General features: G+C 32.5%; 4 protein-coding genes and 1 non-coding gene across 6 annotated transcripts; 1 reads left to right on the top strand and 4 right to left on the bottom strand.

Annotated features, from left to right (window-relative positions):
- Positions 1–1,240: 1,240 nt before the first annotated feature.
- Positions 1,241–4,897, bottom strand: LOC124844716 (uncharacterized). 2 transcript variants are annotated; one of them, XM_047321716.2, is made up of 7 exons: positions 4,640–4,897; positions 4,456–4,544; positions 4,264–4,339; positions 3,441–3,490; positions 3,021–3,353; positions 1,767–1,805; positions 1,241–1,685 (listed from the first exon to the last, which is right to left on the bottom strand). In XM_047321716.2, exons 1-7 carry the CDS (start codon positions 4,776–4,778, stop codon positions 1,503–1,505), a joined length of 909 nt encoding a protein of 302 aa, XP_047177672.1. In that variant the 5' UTR covers positions 4,779–4,897; the 3' UTR covers positions 1,241–1,502. The 2 variants fall into 2 exon arrangements, with proteins under 2 accessions (XP_047177672.1, XP_047177678.1); XM_047321722.2 differs by having other exon boundaries at positions 4,617–4,779.
- A 1,032-nt stretch (positions 4,898–5,929) lies between these two features.
- On the bottom strand, positions 5,930–7,533 carry LOC124844743 (acetyl-CoA-benzylalcohol acetyltransferase-like). Its single transcript, XM_047321745.2, has 2 exons — positions 6,911–7,533; positions 5,930–6,806 (listed from the first exon to the last, which is right to left on the bottom strand). The coding sequence occupies exons 1-2, from the start codon at positions 7,382–7,384 to the stop codon at positions 6,261–6,263; spliced, it is 1,020 nt and encodes a 339-aa protein (XP_047177701.1). The 5' UTR covers positions 7,385–7,533; the 3' UTR covers positions 5,930–6,260.
- Positions 7,534–8,415: 882 nt separating this feature from the next.
- On the top strand, positions 8,416–10,875 carry CTF2A (FAD/NAD(P)-binding oxidoreductase family protein). The gene is made up of 6 exons (XM_088100671.1): positions 8,416–8,760; positions 8,838–8,984; positions 9,084–9,149; positions 9,519–9,681; positions 9,885–10,113; positions 10,220–10,875. Exons 1-6 carry the CDS (start codon positions 8,582–8,584, stop codon positions 10,723–10,725), a joined length of 1,290 nt encoding a protein of 429 aa, XP_087956797.1. The 5' UTR covers positions 8,416–8,581; the 3' UTR covers positions 10,726–10,875.
- A 2,493-nt stretch (positions 10,876–13,368) lies between these two features.
- On the bottom strand, positions 13,369–13,441 carry TRNAE-CUC (transfer RNA glutamic acid (anticodon CUC)). Its single transcript has one exon. It is a non-coding gene; the product is annotated as a tRNA-Glu (tRNA).
- Positions 13,442–14,379: 938 nt separating this feature from the next.
- Positions 14,380–16,090, bottom strand: LOC124844755 (phospholipase A1-Ibeta2, chloroplastic-like). Its single transcript, XM_047321762.2, has one exon. The coding sequence runs from the start codon at positions 15,978–15,980 to the stop codon at positions 14,403–14,405; it is 1,578 nt and encodes a 525-aa protein (XP_047177718.2). The 5' UTR covers positions 15,981–16,090; the 3' UTR covers positions 14,380–14,402.
- Between the last annotated feature and the right edge of the window lie 7,120 nt (positions 16,091–23,210).

Here is a 23,210-nt window from a genome sequence, read left to right as displayed (position 1 = left end):
TTAAATAGCAATTACATCAATTATTAAATGCTGACCCAAATAAAAGTGCTATATTTAAAATATCGTTGCAACCAACACATTGAATAATTTAAAGAGTCTGTTACAAATAATTGATTGGTGTAATAATTCAGAAATAAGTAAATAAATAAATAATCCAATATCAGGCGACAATGTTTGAATTTTCTACAAGAATATCTTTTGGATAGTCAAATTAAATGTCAACTAATACTCATTCACAAAGTAACTACATTGGCTTGGAAATTTTTATTTACATTATTTTAATTTTTAAGTCAGGAAACTCTTTTATTTTATTTTGTTATTTTTTTATTCTATACTTGAATCTTCTCATATTTTTATTAATTATTATAATTTTTTTATAAACAAAATTTTTTTTTATACTTTTTTATTCAAATATTTAACTTTCAGATTTTCACATATTTATTTGAAACTTAATCTTATATTCATTAATTTATTTTAATTTCATTATCAATGGGAAACCAATAAAATACAATAAAGATATATAATACTAAAATAAAATTATTATTTCAACATGTATAATTTTCCTCACAATTTTATTTCAACATACTAATCATTATACATGACAAACTAACAATTAACCCATTCTTGCGTAAAATAGGTTAAACCCACCTGTTTTCTGTAGACCAAATATAGAACAAACCAAAAGCAGCCCGTTTTGTCATTTGTAAATACAATCTATTTAACTAACTAGATTATACTTTTGTCAATTTATCTTATAATTCAATAGATTAATCCTATACTTCTTTTATTTTTCAAGTCTGGTTCATCCATATAAGTGTTATTTTTTCATTTCAAGATAATTTTTTATTTTTTTACCAATTTAATGTGCAAACTTATTTTAATACGTTTATCTATATGACAATTGTACAGCTTAAGATGTAAAAAAAAATCTCGAACGTAACAAATGTAGTGTAAAATATCAAAACATTTGATATGTCAATTTTCTAATTACATACTAAGCTCAATTTTCATGCAACTTCTAACATGTTCATAATATTTTTTAAAAGACGCCTTGGGCTTTGTAGATAAATCTAATTTAATGATACAAGTTTAACGTCTTGAACTTAGAAAAAAAGTTCAAAATCACACATCAGAATTCTCATGAAAACGATAATTATTTCAGGACAATCAAATTGATCCAAAATTAAAAGATAAAAAGCAAAATATTTTTTAAACTAAGAACAAAAATAAATCTTAAAAATAATACAAAAGACAGCCTCTATTCCACAAAAAATCTTTTACTTTTTGAGAATTAGGTTACAAGCAACAAAACTATTTTTCAAATCCTATTTTATCATTAAATATTTAAATAATAATAAGGATTTAATTTTGTAAGTTCCATTCCATCCTAACTCGTTAAATTGAGATCTCCAAAAATTCGTAACCCAAGAAACCCAAGAAAACCCAAAAATGCAGGGGAGGCACTTGCAAGAATTTATGATTTTACTATTATGATTACTAACCTACTTTTTTCTTTGTTTTCTTCGGCACTCAAAGCATTCACTACACGGCACCGTATTTCTATTTCTACCTGAAGAACTTGCTTCAAGTTTGCTAGATGGTACTTTCAGGTCCTCTATTAGTATACGCCTCAGTCTCTCATTTTCTTCCACAAGTTCGTCAATGATTTTCTGGTGTTTCAAAACCTAAATCCACAAAAGAAAATCGTGAGTTTTTGGTCAGAAGACAAAATAATGATTGAGAATCTAAGCGTACATAAAAGTTACCATTTGAAGTATTATCCTTTCTGACTGCAGACGTCCAATCTACAATGTATCTTAGAATTAGAATTTCATATAATATTTTATTAACTGCGGAAAAAGCAATAAAATACACAAATGAACATTCATTCTATCATGCACAATATTGATTGGGAAAACCAAGATAATTGTGTCCATCGTACACATTATAGTTTAGAAAAACATTTCATAGTAATAATCTAATTGCAAGGAAGTTGTGTAATAAAACTAAAATTAAAATACCATAATCAATCACAAAAGGGTGTAAAAAGAAACAAACAGAATTTAGCAATAACAACACTCAGTAGTTTAACTAAAAAACGATGCACATACGAAGAGGTAAAAAAATTGAACAAGTTTATACTCTCGTACCTACAATACAATTACCGAACGTATTTTTGCAGGCTCAAACAAGTCTAATAATTAATAATGACAATGATTTTTTATAGGACGAGAGGATGCAAAAACAAGGTTATCAACAATTTTGATATTTAAAACACAAAAATGATAAGGGACATTATCAGCGCAGGAAGTTCGCATGTGAGTTTCAGGATATCAGGGTATCGTGTCAAATGTAATTTATAAAAAACTATTCAATGACGTAACATTCCCTGTTATGGCCCAACAATTAGATAGGAAGACACAAGGGTTTTTCTTTGATACCCAGCATGTGAAAATAGACATAATGACCGAACCCTCCTCACTTTTAGTTATATCCCTCCACACTTGTTAACACCAACATTGCTGCCACTGCAATAACCATTACCTCTATTGCCACCATCCGACCATGAATAACTACGAATTTTTTAGGGAATTTAACAAAAATATTTTTTAATATTTCAGGAAACTAAGCACTTTTGGCAACATATTCAAGAATCACATTCAGCCCAAGTGCCAATCACATTCAGCCCAAGTGCCATAACTAAAGTAGCTTGGAGAGATTACTAGATTCCACTGAGGCTGATTCAACTCAATTATAGCCCTCCTTCCCCTATCTCCATACTATGTCTAGAACTTTCCTAGTATTCCCACATAAAAAGAAGAAACACATTCAAGGGATATAACTGTTCCAAGAAGCAAATTGTTCCTTTAGCTTACGTTTCATCTTTCAACACTACCAATACAGAATGCAAATTCTTTCGCTTCATCCACATGTAAGTAGAAGCAATTAAAAATCAAATCAATGGCTAGAATGATAGAAAGCATAGCATTTAATCGCCATTTATGAAAATGAGTGCTTACTGCTTCATCAAGTCCTTCTCCTTCCCCCTTCAATAGGGGATTCTGCAGAAAGTTGCTAATAACCTTCTCAGTTCGGCTGCCAAATGCAGAGTCAACTGCAGTGCTTCTTAATGGAGTATTTTCAAAATCTGAACCAATTTGCACAGGCAGGGATCCTGCCAGACCTTGAGATGCTTGATCAGTTGATTTAGTTGCCAACTGCATCATGCTTCCAGCAAAACTTTGGTTTGTATTGACTGTACTTACAGCATTTTGCGATGGTGGAAACGCAGCCTGATTAAGGGCTAAACTGGGACTAAGTCCCAACTTTGTCGCCATCTTCGTCATTACATCCTACAAAATCCAAGATTTTAGCCATGAGATACAGAAAAGGGAGATGCAGATGTCAATACTTTTGTTATAAGAGAAAAATTCACATACTACAAGACAAGATTGAATTTGATTCAAAACCCCTGGTTTCACAGCAAGACCTGACATAATAAAAACATAATAATTTAGCTACCAACCAAAGCAGGCATGCAAAATATGGAGCCTTGTCAACTGAAGTGATTAAACAGAAATGAACATTTCAAGTGACAATCATAATATGGCCAAGGATATATAGGTGGCAACTAAATTTCAAGCACGACCAGTATTTGAGTTTATAGTGTCCTGGTATTTACGAACATTGCAGCAATTTCTAGAGAGCATTGGCTGCTTCCACTTTCTTTTTCTTTAGTGTAAAATGCATGCCATTGTATAACATTACACTGCAGTTTCTTTAATATAAATCATTCTCCTGTGCATTGCACAATATATCATCAAAACTGAGAAGCAACATTCAGTGACCCACAGTTCGTCATAGTTTTAAAAATCAATTTCATAAGGCAAACGCTCCAAAGTTGCCTCCTAGGAAAAGATTTTGAGATTTTCTAAGCATATAAAATGTTGAAACACCAAAACTTCCAGTTCCACATACAAAACATTTTGAGAACTACTCAAGAAAAATGTAGTAAAATTTTTGGAAAATATAAAAGCTAAACACATTGCCAATAGTAGCACAGCAGACAGAATAATAATTCAGAATAGAACAGAATGACTCAAACAAAAAAATGGAACACATGACATGAGTATTTAAAGTAAAGGCTAAACAAGGGAATTCATGCAATGAACAAGCTTAACTAAAATGTGATGACATAAAAATCACAAAAGGGTGAAACATTTGGCAAAGAATTTATATATATAATGAACAGATATGGCATACCAACTCCAAAACCGTGACCAAAACCAACTCCACATCCAATACCCACTTCAATATTCTTAGCTCCCAACTTCCTCAGCTGCATAAAATGCCACAAATAAATAGTTCATTAAAAGTGTAAAAGAAAAAGGTTAATGAGGTTAGTAAGTTGTAACAGCATTTATGTAAATAAGAAAATGATCAATGTTGTCTTACAGAAGTATTAACATGCCTACTAACACCAGAAAACGCATCGGTCGCACCCCTGGTGGCACTCATTACTTGATTCAACATAGGAATTGCCCCTAAATGGAATAATGAACAAGAATTGGTAAAATAATATTCACTGAAATTCACAAATATATAATAATAATCACCTTCCTGAAAGAGAATCGAATACCCAAATTTAAAGGGCGCCCAACGCCGATGCCGACTCCACAACCGATCCCAAAACCTGTAAACACTTGACCCACCTTCAAAGTAAATGGATTCTCGAATCGAATCGCATTTTTCTCGCCATTAACTCTCCCAAATTCCATTCCCCTGTCACCTGTTCACCACTTCCTCTCCAACCCTAAACCAAATGCCCTTGTTTCTTCGTAAAATGTTTCTGTAAAAGTAATAACCTTAGTTAAGCTTGCACTCGTATGACACGTTTCTTGAACACGTTTTTCGATCATATCTATATATTCCATTATTTATTTATATTATTTTATTCAATTTAATTTTTCACCAATAAAATATTTAATTAGATACCTCCATTTAAACAACGTAATAATATAATTTTGTAATTTATTCAACTTTAAAAATACAGTAATACATTTTTTATGCTAAATTTGAAGTAGATAGTTATATAAATGTCCATCAACATCATAAGAGAAATAATACTTATTATTTTTAGTACAGGGGAATTTGATGTAAATAGTTATATAAGAAAATTTCCTTGATTGTACACATTTTTCATTTATACTTTACTTTTAATTATATACTAAAAAGTAAAAAATATATATATATATTCAAATACTAAAATTAACTAGACATTTTTATGTAATAATTATTTTAGTATTTTTTTCTTAAATATATAAAATCACAGTGCTACTTAATATTTTTATATTTTTCAATTAAATTATTGTTTTTTTTTTCATTTTTTCATTAATGAAATTATTCCATTATCTTAAATTTTTGTCAATTTTATGACCAATGTAAAATAATATAAGTCATTTATCGATTTATATTCTGTTATTTCATTAATGAGAAAAATTAAAAGACACATTAAATTAAAAAATATAAAAAAAAGAAATTTAATAAAAAATGTAATTAAAAAAAGAAATTTAATTAAAAAAATTATTAATAATACATAAGAAGGTTTAATAATTATACTTTTTTTTCGTATTTTACTGTTTAAGTAAACTTTATTTTAAACTTATATTTTTATTTTTATTGTTTAAATTACAGTTAATTTAAATTTATTTATTTATTAAAATTAAAAGAATTATTCCATCATTTTATTCTTTTAAATCACTTATTATTTAAATTTATTCACTAAATGAATTTTCACTACTATAGTTATTACAGGTTGTTTTGTTTTACTACTATAATTATTTTTTCTAAAAGCGAATTAATATAATTTTTTAGTCAGAATTGATAATAACAATATTATAAACAGACATACAATAAAATGAATATCAAATAACCAATCATTAATCACAGAGTTCAGTTAATTGTAAGAAGAAACGTTAATAGAAACAAGAAACGTTACATATAATTGTAAAGGAAAATGTTATTTTGACAACAAAAGTTTGACACAATTTTGACAACGGCGACGTGGCAGCTGTGCATTGGCTCAATGAACCGGGGTGAGGGGTATTTTGGGTTTTTTCTAGTTTGTTTTCATTTCACTGAGCCAATGCACAGCTGCCACGTCGCCGTTGTCAAAATTGTGTCAAATTTTTGTTGTCCAAATAACATTTTCCAATTGTAAAATGACAGAAAACATAAAATAGATTAAAGTTTGATGAATCCTAACACAGTGAAACTAGAATGACAGCACATGAATTGTTCTTGAGGTTGGGGAGTGCCACTGTCATAACATGTTCATCCCTCACATAATCAATCCAACAACAAACATGAATAGGTTTGTTTTCCTCATTAAATCTCACTTCCTGCACTCCAAACTCTCTCATCTCATTCAATCTCATTCTCTCATTCATCGACCAACTTTCAACTTTCATCACCTCTGAACAAAATTCTGAACCCAGTTCACTCTCTACCTTCCCTTCTGCTTCCATCGCCATTTTCCTCCACATCTCCTCTGTAATGATTTTGAACACCAATCTCTTAACCCCACTTTTACTTTCACTCTCGGAACGGTTAATTAATGGAAAAGACTCCGACTTTTTCGTGGGTGGGTGGTAAAATACGGGTGTCTTAATTTCTCGAATTTGGTCTGACATGTTCTTGTGTATTTCAGCCCATTTCCCGAGAAAATTGTCCACCACAAAAACATCTGCCAGTAGCAGGCTGCAACTAATGCCAATACTGTACCCTCCACATTCAAAATTTGTCACCTAAAAGTAAACACACAAACAGTTTCAATCCATCGAAAACCAACCAAAACGAGACAAAAACAAATACTGCATGCATGTAATGTAATATGCAATGTAACATTTGCCTGAACATAACAAAGGGGAGAGAACTGAGGACACTCAGCATCGATTTCCTTCCAGAACACAAGCTCGGTCTTGAGATGTTGGTTTCTTTCGTTCAGCTCAAGAAAGTGTGACAAGCTTGTCGGGTAACATGCCTCTAAAAGTCTGATACCGGAATCATTGGCCACGATTTCGAACCCTGTGCCATCTTTTCTTTGAAGGCGACCTGCGAGAAGAGGATGATTCAACAGAACCCTGGCCAGTGACTCCACCATCCAACCAGCCATGTACCAACCATGATCATCCTCCTTCAGATTCTCGTAGCATAGAACCATCTGGTAGCATCCGTGGATGGCGTTTGTGTGCTCGTCACTGACCAAAACTTTGCGAACTCGCCGTGGCTCTGTCACCTTGAGCGGTGGCACGCTCATTGCAGTCACAAACTGCAACTCTGAGAGGCTCTTCCTTGGGGCGTCACCCTTCTCATGCACCTCCATTGTTTTGTTCTGTTTGTTTAACCTGTTGCTAGAGTCACCACAAAATTTTGGAGCGTTGGTGATGCATTTATATTGATGTTGCAGAGCGAAAACCAGAATGTGCGGCTGTGATGGAGAAAAGGAGTGTCGCCAACAGTAGCATGAATAATGTGGTAGAATTTAACTGAGATATTATCATATCTGATCTCGTTTTAAGATCAAACCAATTCTTTGTTAATTAATGCTTAATAATTGATGTTGATATCTCGTCTGCAATCTGTGTATATAAGCAACATACTAATTAACCATTATCTTCATTAATTTTTGTTTTCATGCAAGTTTGGAGAAAACAGCAATAAATGCAACAATAAATGACAATAAATTATTCTAACTCACGTTGCCTTGTCTTTGCCATCCATCCCAACTAACGTTTTGTCTATCCATTTAATAACGTCCCCAACTGCTAAATTTGTAAGCATGCATTTTTTGTGTATGTACTCCAATAGGGGTGTTTCTTTCAAGGGAATTAGATCCATTTGGGTGATTAAAAGATGAACACCAACCACCAGCTGTATAAATAGACGACCAAGTTATTGCATATTAGTTATGAATTTTTATTTGGTCTTTTTAAGGAAAGGTTAATTTGTTGAGGACTTTTCAAATTGAACGACCACCCAGCAGTAACTGCTATTTTATTTAGAGTACTTCACTCCTATTTATTACATGTCAGTTAGAAAGATAGCTGACATCTTTTTTATTTACGAAAATTAAACAGCAATATTAAATTTATAACATCACTCAACAATTTCAACTAAATATTTATGTAAATCATTACACACGGGTATTTACTTAATAAATATATGATAATATTTTGTCGTGTTGATGTGTGTGAGGGAAATACGTAATATATGTGTATATCCCCTATTTTTTTTCAAGACTATAAAATTATAACAACTGTTTTGAACGAAAAAGTATATAACTATTGGTAATTCCAAAAATATATTGTAGCAGATGTCAAACATAATATTATCATGTGTTGCAGTTTTGGAAATTTAAGAAACATCTATATTGTGACTGGTAGTGTACATTTTATAAGAGATGTTTTCCACCACTAGTTTGTATGGTCCAGGGCTAAACACTTCACACCCCTATCTCCGCCCACGACCGTGATGAATATGGCGTACCTCTCTCAACATATCACAGCATATCACAACATCTATGGCTACAACAACCTCGTCCTTTGTCTTCAGGAACATTGGTGGGTTTGGACATGGAATTGGAACCCGCAGAAGTTACAGGGTCATCAAGGCTCAATTTCAGTCTGGTGTACCAAAGGAACAAGTTGTGATCGTGGGTGCTGGGATCGCAGGCCTTGCAACTGCTCTCTCCCTTCACAGGTTACAATTCCAGCTCTCTTCATAGCCACCATCTTGTTTATTCACTGTGTTGGGCTAATGTTTGATTTATGCATCAGGCTTGGAGTTCAGTCCCTGGTTCTGGAGCAGGCAGAGTCACTTCGAACCGGTGGAACCTCACTGACCCTTTTCAAAAATGGATGGAGGGTACTCGATGCAATTGGAGTAGCTGATGATCTCAGAACTCAGTTCTTAGAAATTCAAGGGTACGTGGATGCATACATGAACACCCTTTTGAAAAATTTCATCATTTTTAATCTGTATACCGGCTGAGCTTGATCTGGTTCACATTATCAGCTGTACAGGATGGTGGTGAAGTCCGAGGATGGGAGGGAACTACGAGCCTTCAATTTCAAGCAAGAGGATGAAAGGTATGTTCAATGGTGTGTGGATAGGATAATGAATTATGGTTCACCCGCATGGTTTGGGATGATTAGCAGATAATCATGATATGTACACATATAATTGATGCTTATAAGTGTGTTTTGAAGCAGCATTTGTCAGAAAAGGCCATTGTAGTCTATTTCAACAGTACAATCAAAGGAGATGAAATAAACTTTTTATCTAAATCAGAACTTATATAAGCTATTTTTAAAAAAATAAATAAAAATACCCTGATGATAGAAAGAAAACAGTATTATTATTTTCTCTTACAATTTGTAATTGTCATCAAGCACTGGTTATTGGTATGATAAGGCTGTAAGCATAAGTGAGGACCGATATTAAGTCATGAAATGCAGTCAAGAGGTACGTGCAGTGGAGAGGAAAGTGCTTTTGGAAACCTTGGCTAGTCAGCTACCACGGGATACCATTCAATTTTCTTCACAATTAGCAAACATTGAAGCCACTTCAAACGGGGATACCTTGTTGGAACTTGTGGATGGGTCAAAGCTGCTTGCAAAGGTTAGTCAAGGTGCTGTAACTATTAGCATAGCACTAAATTTTCTAGCTGCATGCAGTGGACATCATTCATCACATGTTTAGTTAATGAAATGACTGGCCACAATTAAAATCTTAGTGTTACGGTGTCCTATGATTTACTAAATGTTGGAACTTAAGACAGAATGGTCGATTATGAACAGAAAAACGATTTAATCTCTAAACAGACTGTGATAGGGTGCGATGGAATTCGATCACCTATAGCCAAATGGATGGGATTTCCTGAGCCCAAGTACGTTGGTCACTGTGCTTTCCGAGGACTTGCGTCTTATTCTGATGGACAACCTTTTGGACCAAGAGTGAATTATATCTACGGAAGAGGGTTGCGCGCGGGCTTTGTTCCTGTTTCTCCGACCAAAGTTTACTGGTTCATCTGCTTCAATAGTCCCTCTCCAGGTTGTTAATACGAACAAAATGCACGGTTAAATCACTGACTTTGTAATTGCAACTAGTATGATATACCATCATCTCATGGACAAAAATTGTGTATGTTCGATGACAGGTCCAAAAATAACAGACTCAATGGTGCTGAAGAACCAAGCTAAGGAACTAGTGAAGGATTGGCCTTCAGAGCTATTGAACATAGTGGATTCTACACCAGATGATACTGTGATCAAGACTCCATTGGTAGACAGATGGCTCTGGCCAGCCATAAGCCCAGGTGCTTCTGCTGGAAGAGTTGTGGTGGTTGGAGATGCGTGGCATCCAATGACCCCAAATCTCGGGCAAGGAGCTTGTTGTGCACTGGAAGACTCAGTGGTTCTTGCCAAAAAGCTTGCCAGAGCAATCAAGTCTGAAGACCCTTCTGTGGAAGAAGCCTTCAGGTCCTATGGCGCTGAAAGATGGCCCCGTGTGTTTCCACTAACCATACGTGCAAACCTTGTGGGTTCCGCTTTGCAGTGGGAGAACCCAGTGGTGTGTTCTGTCAGGAACAATATTGTCATACCTAAGCTAGTCAGACTCCAGCCATTACTGGAGCATACAAATTTTACTTGTGAGAGTCTATAAAGAAGAAAAGCAAAGCAATGGCAACCACATTGAAAGATTGTGTATTGACGAAGAATAAACTATATAGTTTCATTTCTGTTCAATCTGCAATATATGTACACACTGCATTCAATGGGTATAAAAAGAGAGATCTTTATGTTCATCATTCAATAGGTTATAATCACAGCATAATCCAATCTTAAATGAGTACATTAAATGCTTTCTGGGAACTTCTCCCTTTATGATTGGCTTGCCAAAAAAAAAAATCTAGTGTATTTTTACCAATTAATACAGATTAACAGTGGAATCACTCAAATTTATTGTTATTAGGAAAGAACTCCTCTGATATCATAAACAGTAACACTAAAATAGTTGCATTCCAAAACACTTGAAATCAACCAAAATAAACATTAACTTTCACCCCTAAATTTCTCGGACATAGCAATCATGTTAACCCGCAGGTATATTCTTTTCTTTTTGTAAAACTAATCACATAATTAATTTGTCTATAATCACTATAATTTGCTCTCCGCTTAAGTCAGGAGGATTCAACAAAGTCGTGTAATAGAGTAAAAATTGAAGAGGGTTGAGGATGAATAAACATACAAGCAATCTATTGAAAGACAATCTAATAAACAGAGGATTCCGTAAGCAGTTCAGGTATTGTTCGTCGTTGCTGAGAGCGTCGTGAAAAGTGAAGGAAAGACAGAGCAGCAATTTTTATGCAGGCGTTGACCATAGTCCGAAATAGAAATCTGCAAGGGATGGGTAAAAATTAATGAGTGTTGGTGGTAAGGGATGAATGGTAAGATTGGAGAGAGGGAAACCTTTAATGATGATATGGCGGAGAGGTTGGAGCAGAGAAGAACCAGAGAACGACGGCGCAGAAGAGAACGAGGAGAGGGATGAGATGGACAGCGTTTTGTGCTGATCTGAGACGAGAGAGGTGTCTCTGGGCAACGTGGGAGAGGGGATCGTATGTGGGTAGGTGTTGGTCGGTGTCCATGTCCGAGTCCAAGTCCAAGTCCAAGGATGGTTTCTTCCGCCAAACACTGCCACTACCACTCCACGACCTCTGCATATGTTAACGTTGTCTTGTCTTGTGTTGCTTGAACTGGAATCGATTGACGCCGCAGAGGGATGGATGCTATCCTTTCACATGACTCCTCCAATTCGCTCTTTGGCTTCTTTCTCTCTCCTTATGTCATACTTGCGTATACCCTTTCTCACTTTTTTTTTCCAATGTCAAATGCTACTCTTTTTTTTGGCCCGCGTATATCATACGGTCTGCATTGCCTGTATAATCCCCGTATTTTCATACGTCCTTTATTTCATTTAAAATATGTTTATGATTTAATCAGTAATTTGTGTTTTTATATTTATTTTTTTTATTTATTTTGATCTTTATATTTATTTTTGACTTAATTGAATTTATTTTCACAAGTATGAGATATACTTGTACTTTTTATGTGTTTACTGTTTTTTTACTAATCAATTTTTTAAAAGTGAATGTATCTTCGTGTGTATGTTTGAATGTCAAGTATATGTGATGACATGGGTATTTGGTTGAAAAGTCTCTTAAGTTAATTTGACCATCATATGAGAGACAATAAATAATGTAATAATTGAATCTAATGTCATGCACATAGTAAATAATGCATATTTATAGTACATTTATGAGTTTATGTTCTTCATGGATATAGGATTTGCATGTGTAGATTGTTTAAAAGTTTCCTTATATGTAATTTATTATCTTAATCCTCCATTAATTATCCTTGATTATATTTATTAGAATAATGTATTTACCAGTATGAGCATTCAAAATTATCTCATCTTATATTGATATATCTGTCTAGACCTTTTCCTTCTCGACCTTTACACAAAACCTAATATTTGTTAATTACAGTCAACACAATTTAAAATACCACTACATATCAATCAAATAAAAGACTTAATTAATAAATTTGTGCTTTTTATTAATTAAACTTATTTTTATACTTAATTTTTCAACGTATGAAAATAAATTTAAGTTGAAAATATTATTTGAGAAAATGCACATAACCAGGGAACTATAGTTTTCAAACACTTCTACTCCTTTTAGACTAGGAAGAAAGGCCTAAGTTAAAAATATCGAATGTTTATGTATTGCTTGACAATTGGATTAAGAGAGTTCTCTCTTTCTCATAGATGACGCTACTTTCTGAGTAGTATAGGAGTATTAGGTACGGAAAGAATAAGAAACACGTGTAAAATAAGAATAAAATTTAGAATGAGGGGATGATTGTAAAGAAGATGATCTGAAAGTTGGAAAATTTGCAGACAAAAAAAGAGATTTTAGATTGAAAGACGGCATTATCTGGTGTTGAAGATATGGATGCAGAAGGAGTGAGAAGAAAAGCTTATAGGTGAGAGTGAAATATCTGCTTTACGTGGGCGCGTCAAGGTGTGAAAGCAACTGAGAAACAGATACGTGTGGGGGTGGTGCCTTTTTGCAGAACAATCCACGACAATGAACAGTGTCAAGTTCACCACCTGCGTTTGGTGGCAATCCCACTCAGCCACACCTTTTTTTTTTTTTTTCTTTTCATGAAAATGCTTTTAAACCAAAATGATAAATGAAGAGAACTACACATTGCAAAATGAAAAAAGACAACCTCAAAAAGATTCCGTTGCCGGGACTTGAACCCGGGTCTTTCGGGTGAGAGCCGAATATCCTGACCAACTAGACTACAACGGATTTTTGATAATGTCTTGTACGTTACTTTATTAATATAATTTTAATACGAAACAATAAGTAGAACATGCCAAGCATTAGGTTATAAGTGGAGAGAAATATCATAATATTTTTTAATTAAAAAACTGCAGTTATAAAATCATTTTTTGTGTGAATATATTAATATTCTACCTGTATTTGTTTTACCATAATCAATGTGTCATCTTATTTTTCTGTTAGTAAGAATTGGGTCTTGTAATTGGGCCGTATAGATGTCCAGAATTTAACCGTGAAATGGATATTTATTTACCCTTAATTATTGGAGCTTCCCATGGGACAACGATCCAAAAACATAATATATGTTTTTTTTTTAATTATTCAAATTTCCAAACAAATGCAAAACAAGATTCCTATCAGTGGGTTTTACTACATAAATTAAATAGTAAATTTATAATATAAAATTCTTAAAAATAGTTTTTCCAACTTTTAAAACCTTTATTTATGTTCATATGCCAAAAACTACATAATTTATTTATTTTCATTAATAATAATAAAAATAACGATTAATCCAAATCAAACTGAATAAATATTAATAGTTATAAACAAATATTGGTTCACATAAATTAGCATGAAAATCATATTGAAATTTATTTATTGTATTTAGGATTTTCCTCATTATAGATCATAGGTACCCTGAGCATGTGTAAGAAAATTGAACAAGTTATGAACAACAATTTCTTAATAACATTTATTTATATACACTTTTCTTGTTAAATGTTAAAAGAGATTTGGTGGAGAAACATTCAATAACTCTCTTCTCCAGTGATGATACAGAAATAATTGTTTTCTACTCCATGACTTAGGAGTAGTAGGATAGTAGCATTGTTATAGTAATGATTAATGCATGTCGATGTTGTGCATATATAGATGTAGAAGGGAAGCATAAGAAAAGGAAGAGGATATATATGTAACAGACTGATTAGGATTAAGATGGACTTGGTAAACAATTAGACATGGAGATGGATCCCTGTCTATTGAGATTAACAGTTAAGGCTTTAGCCCTGCTAGTGTACAATTTTTTTACATTGGCGCTTTGATCTTGCATCAACCTCGCCAAGCTTCTCTTTGCATTCGCTCTGAACGGACAATTCGACGCCAGGAACCCATCCACCAAATGCAAGTAAGCCTCCAAATCATGGCAGCACGCCATGTCCGCGTCCGGCTTAAGGTACGGCGACATCTTCGTCTGCACGCGCAGCTCACTTCCCACGTGCGAGTAAGCCAACGGCGTCGTCTCCTCCAACACTCCCCCTCCCACTCTCCGTATTTTCTCCTCAAGCTCCTCGCTCACGAAGATCCCAGGCACGCGCGTAATCACGTCCTGCGAATTCACTATTCGCAAAACTTTCACGTTCTTCGCCGTCACGCGATCGCCGAAGGCCTTGTTCCCCACTCGCGGCCCACCGAACGAAAAAACAGCCACCGGTGGAACTCCGGCGCAACACGTGCTTATTTCATCGGCCACCAATAGCGCCAGCGTCGCTCCCAGGCTGTGTCCTGTCACGGTAATGCTTAACTCTTCGCCTCTGTACAGATTGACGAGTCTCTTCACTTCCTCCACAACGGACTCTGACAGACTCGCCACGTGTGCGCCTTTCGTCTTGTACAGACTCATGAACCCACACTCCACCTTGGGCTTTCCTTGCCCTTCCGGAACATCCTCGAGGTCAACCAATTGGGCCCTCATATTCTCGGCCCATTCCAGACACGTCGAGGTTCCCCGGAGAGAGATAACAATGTCTCTCCTTCCCATCCTTGCGATCTCCCTTCTGTCTTCGCAAACGGCTACGTACCCGACCCAGCTCGACCGCTGGGTCATCCATCCAAGATCCGGAGCCACGTCATCCACCCATTTCGGTAACCCGATCGATGACGTGGCGTAGAGGCTTTTCGTCACTCTATACGATCTATCGGGAAGCGACACGTGGCGGGGGTGTGGCGGCTCCTCTGTTGACATGGCAGGGTCCGAGTGAAAAGCCTGATACGCGGCTTGGACGAATTCTCCGTAGCGGACGACTTCTCGCCGGAGATTCTCGTCAAGAGGATCCAGCATCCCTTTCCAGTCGTTGCTGCCGTGGTACTCTCTCCACCGCCCGCCGAGGATGTTCCTCGGGGAATACTCCGCCGTCATGGAGAGCAGCCGCTGGAGGCGATTGAGGTGGCGCGGGGACATTTCCTCGTTCGCCTTCATCTCCGGCCAGAGCCTTGCCAAGTTGAGGCCTTCGAGAAAGCTTCTTCCTTTCTTTTCCTTAGGGTGGTTGATGATGGGTTGGTGTGGGTGCTGTTGGTGGTGGTGGAGTTGGGAGGGTGGGTCCACGGGCTTCTGGGTCTCGAGGAGCTTATCGAGGTTGGCGAGGTGCAGGCGAGTTGACTCGGTGGAGACAAAGGGCTTCTGAAAGGTTGAGGAAGAGGAGGCTTGGCATCTGAAGCTGAAGCTGGGGCACCTTATTGCCTGGAACTTGTGAAGGTTGTGGGCTGGTACGGTGGAGCTGAACTGCATCATGGTGAATTGATTCGAAAGGAAAATTGGTGGTTTTGATGTGAAAATGAATGAAAGATGGTTCAGCAGATAGATGAAGACAGCTTCAAGGAGGAGATGCTGCAAATTGAATGGATCAAGTCATGGGAGGGTGTATTTAAAGAGATGGTTGTTGGGAGTTGCAAATTTGCCATTATAACATCTTATAATTACGGGATATACCAATTCCCTTATTATTTTCCTCCCTTTTATTCTACACTCAATTCCTTTTAAACAAAAGCAAATGACTATGCCAGAAGAAAATAAAATAAAATAAAAATTCCTGTGACCATTTGTATTCTTTTTAATTTATAAAAAAATAATTCTTTCTTTTTTTATTTTTTCTGACTAGTATTTATAAAAATTTATCCAAAAAATCTACTTGTAGTATAATTAATTGCATAGAAATGTAAAAAGATGCAAAATAAATGATAATAAATACAGGTTTATTATATAAGTTTACCGTAAGTAAAACTATAATTTTATATACTCAACGGATTAATGAGTGTTATGGTCAATATGAACCTCTTAACCATTCGATCGAGACATTTTACTCTACTTAAGAAAATAAAAATATGCTTAAACAACATTGACTTTAGTTGGCTGGTCTTATTTAAAGGTCTAATATAAAAATTAGAAATATATAAACAAGGTAAAAAAAATAAGTGATTGATATTTATTAAGCATTTAAAACTTAACAATTGTAATTAATCGATAATTTAATATTAACTTGAAGCGTCTTGTATCTATAAAACTGCTTAAAAAAAGCAATTATAAATAAAGGAAACTTGAAAAAAATGAAAGAGGTAGAAAAGTAATTTAAAATTATGAAAGTATACATTTCGGCCTGGTATACCGAAACATAAGCTATCAGATATACAAAGTTGCAATTTTCAATAAAATAAATTATCTATATTCCATTATTTCTTACTAATAAATACGCGGAGAGAGAAAAAAAAAAAAAAAAAAGGTTGTTAAAGGTTTATAACGAAGCGCGTACGGGATGAATTTGAGTGTGAATACTGCATTCAATATTTTGGCAAGGGAAGCTGAGAACGCAGTAATTTAGTCACATTCCATAAAAGTCTGCGGGGCACGGCGTAACGGTGTCACTCGCTTTGTCTTGAAATGACCCATTTGTCCCTGGATATCAAAATATAATTATAATAATAGCATTATCTCATCCTGGAATTATAGCCTGTTTGACTTGTAAAAACATTCATCTTACTATTATTAAGAAATGTAAATCTTGTCAACTAGCCAAGGTCAAAACTATTATTTATTCATTCATTTATTTACAACTATTATTATTATTATTATTATTATTATTATTATTATTATTATTATTATTATTTCATCTCGTTTTAATATAACTCTTCGTGTGTAATGATAGTTCAAATATAATTTTGTGGGAGACAACTTTTTTTTTTTCCTTTTGGTTAAAAAAACTTATAATAATGAATAAGATTTGGAAAAAAAAATCAAATAATTATTAGTAAATTATAAAATTTGAAGAACGTCTGCAAACAACAATTAAGTATATAAAATGTTAATGTTGTCATGTGCGTGACCAACATATGGTCAGTTTCATTCATTTCATAAGCAATCTGACATACCTAAAATATTGAAAAACCTTTCTGATGTCTGCCAATAGTCAAAAAATGTTACTTTCGTGGGACTAAGAAGAAGAAGTCATTGATGCAATTTGGATTTTGGCTCAGCACTGTTTGATGCAGTAACGTATTTTGAAAAGTGGAAACATGCAAAACATATACGTTAGAGAGATAGATATTCCAATGTTGGAGGTTTGGGAAGGCATTCTGATCCCGCAATCTGGCACTAAGGAGTTTGAACATTGAATAAGCAACAGAAGAGAACGAGTCAGGTCAAGTCAAAAACTTGTTTCAAAAAGACGAACTGGGAACAGAACATAGAAAACCTCGTTGGCTTTGGATACGCATAGGTGTCTGTCTTTACCAGTTCAATTCTGAGAACAGAGTCTAATGTTAGCGTAGTAAATTAGTGAATTGTTCGGTATACCAAAGGTAGCAGCATTTAAGTGTCCCGTGAGCAATGCTTGGACCTTATGAAAATGCCGCCGGATGCTGGGTTGAATTCATGGTCTTATGTCAGACACCTTGTTTTTATTCTTTCTTTTACCAAATTTATTCTCCTTTACTTTAGCTTTATTTTTCAATTATCTCCATCCTCATGCAAACATATTAATTGCCCTTATACCACCATATGCATGTATCCTACTGCATACGTATGAGTTAAAAATATTAAAACTATTGTTGAAGATGCTACGTCCATTATAAATAAAGTAAGTTGATAATAGTAGTGTAATATATATATACATATTAGAATAGAGTATTAATTAACCTAATATAAAAATAATAAAATATATATATTAGATTAATTATAGGGAATCAATATAATACTAACATAGATCGATAATAAAAAAAACTAATTTAACATATAAATATAAAATTAATTAATTAAGTAATGATTTAATATTATTATGTAAAAACCTTTTTATTTTGTGTTCTTTTTTCTTTGCATCCTTTAATGTTTTTTTTTCTCTTATCGCATTGTCCTGTCTTCTTCTTTCTTTTTTCTTATAAATCATGGTTTTTATCATTGTTGTCACCGGTTGTCATTGGAGTTTTGGATATAAATCTTTTAATTGGCATCGTTGCATTTTATTACTGTTTTCATCTCTTCTTCTTTCACTTCACTCTTTTATACAATCATAATAAAAAATCGTTTGATCTCTTTCACTTTCTATACGTGAGTTTGTTTTGTTTTCATTTTTCTCTTTTATTAGATCTATAAAGTTTTCTTCCCAACTATGCCATTATTATTTTTTTACACATTTTTTATTTTGAGGATTCTAAGGTGTGTTTGAGATCCAAAATCAAAGACGAAAACGATGAAGATTTGAAAACCAAGATTGATAATTACCATTACTTTAAAAATGCTTTTTTTTATATAATTAGAGTGTGTTGTTCGATAAACAATCTAATTACATCGATGTATATTAGATCAATAATATGTGTTTCATAATCGATCTAATTTGTATTAGTATAAAACTATTACATGACCAAAATATTATTTTATTAAAATGAAGATTCAATTTTGGTCGAAATAATATTCCTTCAATTACACTTATTTCAAATTTAAATACATCAACTTGGCATAACTAAAATATAAAATACTAATATTTTTAATTAATTTATTTTTAAAACACGTGAATAAAAAATTGTAAAAATTCATAATGTTTCTTAGTAAATTATAATAGTGAAATTTAAATATAATTCAATCCGTATAAATGAAGTTTTGAAAAAGCTATACACGTGATTTATTCACGTAACACATACTGTCTTTTTCTTTTTTCTTTTTTCTTTTTTTCTTTTCACACTGAGGCATGGCACTACACAATGAAGATAATCATGACACACACAACACTACTCTGCAAATAAAAACCTTAGGACAGAAAAATATGAAAGTATAAAGCAGCAACAGATTTTTCTTCAGTAACATGTGTGTTTGAAAATATATGTATACCCCACCCTCCATCACTTTTATAGGAAGTGGAGGAACCACTCAAAAAGCCCCACTATGATCATACTGCAAAAAGCTATGGTAATCATTTTTATAATAATATATTCAAATTATTGACATATGGAAATATTGTCAAACACTTAAAATATACGATAATTATATTATTTTATTCTTGTGTTAATATTTTTCATTTCATGTTTTTGTTGCTTTTTACTAGTCATTTTCCGGCTTACCACATGGAAGATAATAGATACAATGCTTTCTTCATCTTTTTATAATTTTGTACGTGGAAGTTTTAATCTTTATCACCTATCTTAATCTTAAGTACATATAAGTACCACACACATTATATGTAAGTTGTGTATATACGAAGTTTACAAAAAATTTATATTATTAAAGAATCTTATTTTTTTTATCCCTACTAGAAAATTCATGGTTTTTTTCATTTTCTATATAATATTATCAACGTAATCCCTCCTGGGGTATATGTTTGATTCGAAAACCTTTGTAGTATCATTGTGAATATTATTTTTAAATAATTTAATACATTATGCTATTTTAAATGTGAAAATAAATCTTCATTGTAAAGTTCAAAAAATGCTTGGTTTGTTTATAAATGAAGTTATTGATTATTTTTTTTTTTATAATTTAGTTAAAAAAGTATTTTTTACGCATCGATAATAGTAGATCCACAAACACATGCAAGATGAATATGCATGTGATCGATATTGTTTAAGTTTAGAAAAAACAAATAACATTCTTCATGGTTTTATGCAACTCTTACAGACACTTTTATAATTTGGTGACAAAAAACGAGCCAATATAATATTCACAGACACCTAATAATTTTAGAATGGAATCAATATAATAAATATTTATTTATTGAAAAGTGGATTTTATTTGACACGATTTGTCGAACTGATAAGTTTTCATCACTTTAGTTGCTGTCTTTATATCATTTTAGGATCTGTTTTTATTCGCCCTTTTTCGGGCACACTGTCCCTAATCTCTGTCCCATCACATGCATGACTTTTATATATATATATTGGCATTTTTAAGGTGACATTTTATGTATTATTAAAAAATAAAACAAAAAACATTAGAGTAAAATTGTTACATATTATTGTTGTTTGATGCAGTGGCTGGGTTGTGTACCACATATACAAAGGCAGAAGAGTGAAAGCAAAACACACTTTACATCGTATCCTTCTTTTCAAATCTTTTAAACGTGTAATACATTATTTTTTTTGGCATATACAATTTAATCCAAAAAACGTGTAATACATTATTTTTTTTTCATATACAATTTAATTTTGGATTGACAATATTTTTTTTACAATATTTTAACATTATTTATGTATTATTATATAATTAGTCCAAAATCATTTTATAATCAATAATAATAATCATAAACACCAATATATATCAATCATAAAATAACATGTTAAAATGTTATAGAGAAAAAAAATGTGAAAATATCATTATCCTTTAATTTCAGTGGAACTTTATTGCTTTTGATTAATCATTTACCTTAACACCATCTCGGAGAAAATGGGTGATCTTTTATGTATACAGTAAAAATTCAAATTATTACTTTTATTTCATTTAAGAAGCAAATGGGTAATGACAGAATTTTCACTGTACTGTATAATTTACCCATCTCTCATTAATTGACGTTTTTAGAAGAACATTGTATAATGGTCAATTTTAATATTAAAATTTTACAAATTGGACTATTATTTAACAAATCAGTCAGTCTTATATTTATTAGGCACTTACACTATAAATCGAACATATTTACATATAAAAAGTATTTATCAATTTTTGAATTTTTGAATCGTAATTAAATTAATCATAACTAAAATTTTATTTTAATACTTATAAATATAAATATAAAATAAAAAGATATATGATAATATTTATTATAAATTTAAAATTTTAATATGAACATTAAAATGTCTTTAGTAAATACCTACATGTATGGTTTAGAATTTTAATATTGAGAATTAAGGATAACTTTATAACAAATACCTAAAACAACGTTACATGATTGAAAAAGAAAGATAAATAAATGTTTTCATTATGATTTTTCACCCTATACCCCGAAACATTAACTAAAATAATAGTAAAAAATTTGTTTAAGAATTTGCATAGATGATATAATATATAAAACCCGAAGCAAGTTGTTTATATGCACGTGATCTTGCTTAAGTATAAAAAAGCTAATCAGAATTTAATATAAGCATGACACAAGTTATCATAGTTTTGTGGTCCAATGTGATAGATATTCCGCGGAAGAGAATATTATAGTTGATGTCAAACACCGTGTATTCCATTTTCAGTTGAGTACTAAAATGTTCACACAGGAAGATAAACTATATAATAGTAGCAACAATTCGTGTGTTTATGACACTTGGTTTTATTTAATTATGGTTTAACTGGAGTAGTGAGAAAGACAAATGAAAAAATGATTGATTATGAGAGTTGATTAGACAATCAAATTAAAATGTCAGCAAAGTAAATGTGTTTATGGTTGGGCTTTGGACAGAGTGGTTGAATTGATCAATGTTAGGGTGTTACTCCCTCCACCACCCCAACTACTTCTGCACCTCCCCACTATTTTCTTTTATTCCAAAAATACTCTACACATTCCCACTATTTTTTTTTATTTCAAAAATACCCTACACCTCCTCACTATCCTTAACAATCTTTCTCTTTCTCTCTACATTAATGGAGCATTATCTTTCCTTTCTCTCTCTACATTAATGGAGCATTCATATGGCTTAAATTTAAACTTGTGATATATTGCAAAATATAAAATTGAGAGAAAACTTCAATATCAGTGCTTTTACCACTTCCATTTTATAAACTTAAAGGTTAGATACAAATACAAAATAATAAACATAATAATATTAATAGTAAATAATATATTATTATTATTATATACTAACTTTATAATGACGAAAAAACTAAATAAATATCAAATCTTTAACAAATAACTTTGCTTTTATATTTTAAGTATTTAATAATATTTTTATATTATTTATCTAATAAATTAAATACTTTATTCAAGTTATTTGAGTCAAACATGTCGATAAGTTAAAACATAATATAATGTTAGATATTAAATGTAAAAAAAACACACATATATATAAACATTTTTCTAGAAATTTAAAACAAAATTTTACCATTTATTAAGTGATTTGAAGAAAAAAAAATATTGAACAGTGAAAATAAGATTGAATCAAACTTAAGGGAAAGTGTAAATAAAATTTTACAATATATCACAAGTTTAAATCTGAACCATGTGAACGCTCCATTAATGTGGAGAGAGAAAAAGAAAGATTATTAAATATAATGGGGAGGTGTAGGATAATTTTGGAATAAAAAAAATAGTAAGGAAGTGTAAAGTATTTTTGAAATAAAAGAAAATAACGAGAAGCTCCAGTTAGGATGGTGGAGAAAGCAACACGCTCAATGTTATATTATATTTTTTTGACATTCCTACATGTGCACAGCACACAGACAGAATATATTATATTTGAAAATTTTGAAAAAAAAAATTTAAAACACATATTTCTTAGCAATATTTGGATACTGTATATATATTATTTTTTATTAATTTATTATTTATTTATTATTATATTGATA

Source organism: Vigna umbellata, chromosome 10, assembly GCF_029865625.1.
Source record: "Vigna umbellata cultivar VRB3 chromosome 10, Vumbellata_1.0, whole genome shotgun sequence".
Classification (NCBI taxonomy): domain Eukaryota; kingdom Viridiplantae; phylum Streptophyta; class Magnoliopsida; order Fabales; family Fabaceae; genus Vigna; species Vigna umbellata.
This window is presented reverse-complemented; position numbering and strand designations above follow the sequence as displayed.